At 35.5% G+C, this 8,304-nt stretch overlaps 1 protein-coding gene across 1 annotated transcript in view; it reads left to right on the forward strand.

Moving 5' to 3' along the window:
- Nucleotides 1–8,304, forward strand: part of MED12L (mediator complex subunit 12-like) — a 576,790-nt gene that overhangs the window by 510,306 nt on the left and 58,180 nt on the right. The window contains exons 32-35 of the mRNA XM_006900063.1: nucleotides 1,426–1,515; nucleotides 2,577–2,686; nucleotides 3,309–3,444; nucleotides 4,222–4,383. Of these exons, the coding sequence (XP_006900125.1) occupies nucleotides 1,426–1,515; nucleotides 2,577–2,686; nucleotides 3,309–3,444; nucleotides 4,222–4,383 (498 nt within the window). The remainder of the gene's footprint in view (nucleotides 1–1,425; nucleotides 1,516–2,576; nucleotides 2,687–3,308; nucleotides 3,445–4,221; nucleotides 4,384–8,304) is intronic.

Genomic DNA, 8,304 nt, shown 5'->3' on the forward strand with positions numbered 1-8,304 from the left:
GAGGTAGCAGTGGCTGGAAGATGCTCCTGGGCTGGCCATGCCACACAGGTCTTCAAAGTGATTCTTTTTATCACATTATTTGAGGTGTGTGTGTGTGTGTGTGTGTGTGTGTGTGTGTGTTCGTTCAGTGATAGTGTTTACCTTTGTTACTTGTGTCTCTTGCACCTCTCCTGACAGAGTAACTCTTTTTAATTGTAAATCACATCATGTCCCTCTCATGCCTAAAATACTCCTATTACAACTAGAATGAAAAATCCCAGCCAGGCTTGTAACCCTCCATGATGTGGTATTTGTGCGCCACTCTACTCATTTGCAACCCATCTTCAGTCTTGCCCACTCCACTCCTCTAGTCATGCTCTTAATTCTTAAATCTGCCGAGTACCTTTTCATTTCAGTATGTTGGCATCTTTTTTCTTGGAAGAATGGCCTAGTCTCTCACTTCTCAGTTTCAGCTCAGATCCCACCTCTTTAGGTAGGGGCCCTAATCTACGCTAAAATCGAACCACTTTCATTTACTGTCTCTTTCCCCTGTTTTTTGTCCACTTTTCACACGTCTTCTCTTTTCTCCAGTATTAGAATGTAAGGTTTTTGGCAACCTGTTTGGTAACTGCTTTTCTCTCTTGATTCAGAATTGAGAGAGCCTTGCACTACATGCAGAGATTTAGGAAGTTCTCTTCTGTCACATGCTTTATAGTAACTGGTCATCTGTGGAGCTACATTGCTCCCACACATGATTAATTTTCGCTCCTTTAAAGATTACTCTCTTTTATTTCCACTTTAGAGCATAACAAGATTCTTTTTTGCTCATGTCATCAGATTTTGGGGTGGTGCCCATTTGTGGTTTGCTTTTCCTGAGTGACCCAGAATTCGTCTGAGTCAATGGAGAAGTATCCTACTTCACAAATTTATGTGCCACTTGTCTAATGTACAAAGTGCTGTGCTTTTGCAAGATAGTATATGCTCTCTTTATCAAGAAGAATAAGTCACAAAATAGCAAGCTTAAGTAAAAAATCTAAAATGTTCATCTTCTAAGGTTCAAATCATGCCCTTACAAATATAATATAGGGTTAGTATAAAAAGTAATTCTGTCTGTCCCCAACTTCATAAGATTAGTGGAAAAATCTACTTTACAAATAAAACTTTGTTTTAATTAATGGTTCAATTTGATCACTCTCTAAAGTATTTTCCAGACTAGGTAGCATTTAAATTAGAAGCTGTTTCTCCCACCTAAAAATGGAAATAAGATTCTATAGATGTAGGTCTGTATAGAGGAAATGAGAACGCTGAATAGTGTTTACAATTTTAGCTTAGTTTTGTTGTTAAAGGGAAGAAGTTGCTTCGGGCTGCCAGGATAAGGCTTGATTTAAGCATTAAGTAAAAGTAGAATCCAAATTTAATAGGGGACAATATTTTTTTTTACTTTAGATTTTAAGTAACTGGAGAGAAGAACGATACCAAGATGACATAAAAGCACGACAGATGATGCATGAAGCATTACAGCTTCGTCTAAACTTGGTAAGCAGTGTAGCTAATGTTTTTCCTCCATTACATTTACACAAATAATGTTAATAACTCCTGCTGCCCACTTCTACTATAAACAAAGACTATACTATTAGGTGAGACTTTCCCCTATTTACTCTTTGTATTTATACTTTTCCTTTCTATTTGCCTTCCTTTCTGGTCTGACTTCTAGTCAACCTATTTCAGGTGTTGATTTATCCTCTTCCCTAGCCTTTTGTTATTATTTCACTTACTTAGTTTTTACTAAGATTATGTCTAAAGAACTCTACTGTTTTGAGATATTAGTTTTAGCTTGATGTATTATTTTACAGAAATAGTACTTTGAGTTATTATCTTGTCATACTTTTTATCTGACCATTTAAAATCAAATTCCACTGTGTGGCTTCACAGAAACATAACATTTGTCATTTCACATTTCTCTGAGTTCCTCTGAATTTCATAATGGAGAAGCCCACATAAAAGCTACCCTAGATGTTGGCTTGCCTGATATTTTGTTAGTTGTTTTCAGCCTAATCCCTACATGTGAGTTGGTCAGCCTACTGACCCAGTTTCCTGCCCATCCTTACTTTTGGATTATTATAATTTATATTCTGTCTTATTGACTACTCATTTAATTCAACTAGGTTTATATTCTAAAAGTGGATATCCTAAAAAATTAACAGCAAAAGCCCCTACCATTTGCTTATAATTTACATTGAAGGTGTTCCCACATCCTGGCATCATGAACTGAGCCTTCTTCAAAAGCATGTTTATGAGTTGTTCACATGAGCCTCAAAAGAAAGACCATGTTGGAGCCTGCTGTAGCAAAGAGTGACCCTCCTCCATTTATTTTGGTTTGTTTTGCTCTTTTAATGACCACGTTCCTGTATATAAAGGAACTGAAAAAAAGTGAAATGACACATGGGAGAGACATGAAGACAGAATAATGCATACTTTAAAGTGGAGTTATTTTGGTTTTAAAATAATCCAAATTTGACTGCATAAAGTTATGGGATTAGTATTTTTCTCTTTAACCAAATATGATTTTTTTTAAAAAATTGTATTTTATATGCCAGGTAGGAGGAATGTTTGACACAGTACAAAGGAGCACCCAGTGGACAACAGACTGGGCCCTCCTTCTCCTTCAAATAATTACATCAGGAACTGTTGACATGCACACTAACAAGTAGGTTTTTATGATTTCATATTCCTTTAACTGCATGTTTGCATAGTGTAAACTTTTAATGCAGATGATGGAGAGACAATTTCAACTCATAAGCAAGCAAATACGATAGAGTAGAACTGCCCCATAGGTTTCTAGGGCATCATTGTAATCTTTACAGGAGCAGATGAGCAGGTATTCCTCTCATGAAGTCTGTAGGGGGATTGGAACTGCCAGTGTTTATTGTAGCAGCTGAATGCTTAATTGTTATGCCACCATGGCTCCTTAGCCTTTGATATGTTATTGGTTATTGTTGTTAGGTGCCACAGAGCCAACTATGACTCAGCAACAAGGGATCTGAAACCTGCCTTATCTGGTGCCATCCTCACCACCTCGACACACTTGCATCCATCATTACAGTCACTGAGTCAGTCTATCTTGCTGAGGGTCTTCCTCTATTAAACTGACCCGACAGCTTTCCAATTATGATATCCTTCTCTAAAGACTGGCCTCTCCTAACGACATGCCTAAAATTCCTCTACATCTTGTTTTCTTACTTACCTGTACAATTTCTGTGGCTTGAATGTTTAATGAGGTATATTTTGAGTTTGCTTTAAGATAAAAATAACTATTTATTTCATTTTAGTGAATTATTTACAACAGTTCTGGATATGCTGGGTGTTTTAATCAATGGAACATTAGCCTCTGAGCTATCAAATGTATCCCCAGGAGGATCTGAGGAGAATAAACGTGCATACATGAATTTAGTAAAGAAACTCAAAGTAAGTTTGTAATTTACTTACCTTAGGTACTCAAATTGTTAAGAATTTATGGTAGTGCTTTTATTTTATTACTCACTAAATTATCCGTTGCATCAAACTTAATTTACTATGAATTAAATTGGTCATGTATGATTTTTAAGTTTGTCAGTACTTCATAATTATAAGCACATAATCTTCAGGCTTATCTTTGAAAAATACATATATTTACAAAATGTTTATTTTTTTTACGGAACATTAAAAATCCACAATCAAATGAATGTGCAAAATGCTGTAATTAGATTAAAACTTTGCCTGGACTGGTACATGTAATGGAAAGCCATTTTTATTGATTTTGCTAAATTGAGTTTATTTAGATACTACCAAAACCTTAGAAATAAATGCAAACCAACAGCAGTAAAGAAAATCCATATATCTGACTGCCTTACCAATAAAATAGCCAACAGTTACCTTGTAGTTTGACCCTGGGTGCAGAAGTGTCCCTCCACGCTTCAGCTCTAGCCATCTGGAAGTGAAGACTTGGCTGGCTTTTTTGTCATCTCAGCACTGTGAAGTTTCTTGTGTAACGAGTGTGCCTTTATGTGTGTTCTATTTGCTATTTAAATAGAAGAAATGAAACACATTCTTCCATCTGCTTTGGAGACGTTTCCTAGACAATATTCACAGTTATAGAACTAATTATATAGTAAAGGAAATGTTTCAAAGGGGAACTTCCTTCCTAGTGAAGTTTGCTTTCAGAGTAATTGCTGTTCTACTTCTCTCTCTGCCTTTTTATTTTAGAAAGAGCTTGGAGACAAGCGGTCTGAGAGCATTGACAAAGTTCAACAATTGCTACCTTTGCCTAAACAGACATGTGATGTCATCACTTGTGAGCCTATGGGATCCTTGATTGATACAAAAGGAAACAAAATTGCTGGATTTGACTCTATAGATAAAAAACAGGCAAGAGTAAATGTTTTGTTTTTATCTTTTTTTCATATGAAAACATATCAGAGTATGAAAATCAGATACTTTTTGCCTTCATAAAAGTAGAATAAAACATCTCAATTTTGTAGTTTCTTGATATTCTAAAAGCTCATTCGAGGTGTTGAAATCCAATCACAATTGGCATTATTATGTAAATATGCCAAATCTGTATGGTTCTCCATTTAAAATTTTTACTTGAATTTATGTTCCTGAAGCCTGCTGAGAATGCTAAGTCAAAACTTAAAAGTGAACAAAACATTGAATATTTCTGAGATTACTTCAGAATTAAAAGCAAAGTGTGTTTAGATTTAAAAACAAATTCTTGATTCAGATCTTGTCTTCATGTAGTCAGCTACTCTGAGTAAAGAAGTATCTAACATGTGATGGTATTTCATATTCTCGACCACCAGCTGAGGTGGCCTGGTGGTAACAAACTGCTGCAATACCAAAAGCATGCAGTTGGAATCCACCAGTTGCTCCATGGGAGAATGATAGGCAGTCTTTCCCCATGGAATTTAACCCCTCTGGAAAACCTGCTTCTGGGTCACACAACTTGATGGCACGCAACAACAATTAATATATAATGATATTTTATGTAAAGTAATAAGTCTTTGAAATGTGGGAAGACCAATCACTCACCTATATTTTCTTTTTATTATTATTAATTTTAATGAAACTTAACAGAGACTTTCGATTTCCATTCATTCATTGCTGCACTTACCTCCCTGCCCCCACCCCACACACGCACACCCCTGGCCCCTTTCACTCTTCTTTTTGAAAAGTAAAAGAAAAATTCTTTGATTGTTATGCAGTTCCTCCCCACAAGACCACTCCACTCTGCAGCCTTCGTTCTGGACTCCTGTCATGACAATAATACCTAATCATATATCTCTTTTAAATAGTTGTTTCCCTCATGAGTTTCAATACAGTATACATAATTTATCCCATCTTTCACAGCCTCTCGCCAATCCCGATGTTAGTTCTGTTTTACAACAGTGGCATTATGCAGTATTTGAGATATTTCACTCAGCATAATGTCCTCCACAGTCACCCATTTTGTATAATATTTCATGAGTTCCTTGTTTTTCAGTGCAGTATGATATTCCATTCTATGTACATACCACAGCTTCTCTATCCATTCATTTGTTTGTGGGCACTTGGGTTGTTTCCAACTCTTTGCTATCATGAACAAAGCCACGATAAGCATGGACATGCATATATATATATATACTTGGGTGGCGATTATGGTTTCTTTGGGATATATTCCCAGTAGTGGAATTGCTGGTGGTTGCACCATTTTACGCTCCCACCAGCAGTGAATAAGGGTTCCAGTTTCTCCACAACCTCACCAGCCTTTGTTGTTTGTGTTTTGTTAAATTTTGCTATTCTTATTGGAGTGAGATGATATCTCATAGTTGTTTTTATTTGCATCTCTCTTAGAGCTAGGGATTTTGAACATTTCTTCATGTGTTTGTTTGCCATCTGAATGTATTTTTTGGTGAAGTGTCTGTTCATATTTTGTGCCCATTTTTTACTTGGGTTGTTTACCTTTATCTTGTTGTGGTGCTCGAGTATTTTATAAATTCTAGATATAAGTCCCTTATCTGACACGTCATTACCAAATATTTTTCCCCCCGGTCTCTGGCTTCCCTTTTTACCCTGCTGGAGAAGTTTTTGGATGTGCATAGGGATTTGATTCTTAGAAGGTCCCATTCATCTATTTTATCCTTTCCTGGTTGTAGATTTTTGAGGATCCTTGGAATACTGCTTATGTTGTGGATTAGGACTTCTAGAGTTCTTCCAAACTTTTCTCTAATGAAGTTTATAGTCCTTGGTTTAGTCCTAGGTCCATGATCCACCTTGAGTTGGTTTTTGTCTTGCTTGAGTTTTCTGCAGATTTCCAGTTTTGCCAGTACCATTTGTTTAAAAGGCTGTCATTTCTCCATTTAACTAATTCCATCTACTTGTCAAAAAGTCAGTTGACCATAGGTAGATGGGCTGATTTCTGGATTCTCAATCCTATTTCATTGATCTGTGTGTCTGTCATTGTACCAGTACCATGCTGTTTTGACCACGAGTGTAGTACAATTTGAAATCAGGGGGTGAGATGACTCCTACCTTGTTTCTCTTTTTAAGGAGTGCTTTGCTTTTTGGGGCCTCTTTGCATTCCAAATGAAACTGGGGGGTATCTTTTCCATCTCATTGAAGAAAGGGATTGGTATTTTTATTGGGATTGCATTGAACATGTAAATTGTCTTTGGTAGTATTGTCACTTTCACAATATTGAGTCTTCCTATCCATGAACAAGGAATATTCTTCCATTTCTCCAGGTCTCTTTCTGTTTCTGGTAGTAATGTTTTGTAAGTTTTTTTGAATAGGTCCTTTGTGCTTCTGGTTATATTAGCTATTGTGAAGAGTATTGTTTTTCTTAGCTCCAGTTCTGTATTCTCTTTGTCACTGTAAAGAAATCCAGCTGATTTTTGTGTGATGATCTTGTACCCTGCCTCTTTCCTGAATTGGTCAACTATGTCCAGTAGTATTCTTGCTGAGTATTTAGGGTTTTCTAAGTATATTGTCATATCATCTTCATATGGAGATAATTTTACCTCCTCTTAGCCAATTTGGATATCCCTTTTTTTCTTCTTTTGTCTTATTGCTACTGGTAAGACTTCCAGTACAATATTGAATAAGAGAGATGGGCATGTTTGCCTACTTCCTGTTCTTAAAGGGAATGCCTTTAATCTCTCTCGATTGAAAACAATGTTGGCTCTAGGGTGTGCCTATATACTTTTTACTATGTTGAAGAAATTCCCCTATAATCCTGTTTTGTTGAGTGTTTTAACCAGGAATGGGTGTTGGATTTTCTCAAAGGTCTTTTCTCCATCAATTGATAGGATTTTGCCGTTCTTGTTCTTTGCTTTTAAATTTGATGAATTATGTTGATTATTTTTCTTATGTTGAACCATCCTTGCATACCTGTTAAGAATTCCACTTGGTCATGGTGTTTTTTTGGGTTGTTTTTTTTATGTATTGTTGGATTCTATCAGCCCAGATTTTATTCACGATGTTTGCATCTATGTTCATGAGAGATACTGGCCTGTAGTTTTCTATTTTGGTGGTGTCTTAACCTGGTTTTGGTAAAAAGATATGTTTGCTTCATAGAATGAGTCTGGGAGAAGTCTACCTTGCCTATTTCATCTCTTACTTGGATTTTTTCTGTCTTTTCTTTTTTTCTTTTGTTAGTTTTGCTAGTGGTTTGTCAATTTTATTGACCTTTTTGAAAAACCAACTCCTTGTTTTGTTGATGGTTTAAATTGTTTTTCTGTTTTCTATTTCTTTTTGCCCTAATTTTTAGAATTTCATTTTTTTGGAGGGTTTTCTTGCTGTTCTTTTTTTAATTTTTTGGATTAAAGAGTCAGTGGTCATCTTTTCTTGTCTTTTAATGTGTTTGCTTATTGCTATAAATTGACCTATGATTACTGCTTTGGCTGCTTCCCAGAAGTTTTGGTAAAATGGTGTTTTCATTGTCATTTATTTCAAGAAACTTTTTTATTTTATTTTTTATTTCTTCTAGTATGCACTCAAGTTCAGCAAGGTGTTGTTCAGCTTCCAAATGTATATTTTTTTCATATTTATCCTCATTATTAATTTCTAATTTTGTAGCATTGTGGTCGGAAAAGATGCTTTGTATTATTTCTGTGGTTTTTAATTTATTGATGCTTGCCTTGTGTCTTAAAATGTGATCTATTCTGGAGAACATTCCATACAAAATGGAGAAGAAAGTATATTGTGCTTTTTGGGGGGTGCACTAGCCTATAAATATTTATGATATCCATTTGGTTTCTTTTTTTCTGTGCTGCAATTCTATTATTATTATTATTATTATTATTATTATTA

Source organism: Elephantulus edwardii, unplaced genomic scaffold (assembly GCF_000299155.1).
Source record: "Elephantulus edwardii isolate Elephantulus edwardi_28Jun2011 unplaced genomic scaffold, EleEdw1.0 scaffold00272, whole genome shotgun sequence".
Taxonomy (NCBI): domain Eukaryota; kingdom Metazoa; phylum Chordata; class Mammalia; order Macroscelidea; family Macroscelididae; genus Elephantulus; species Elephantulus edwardii.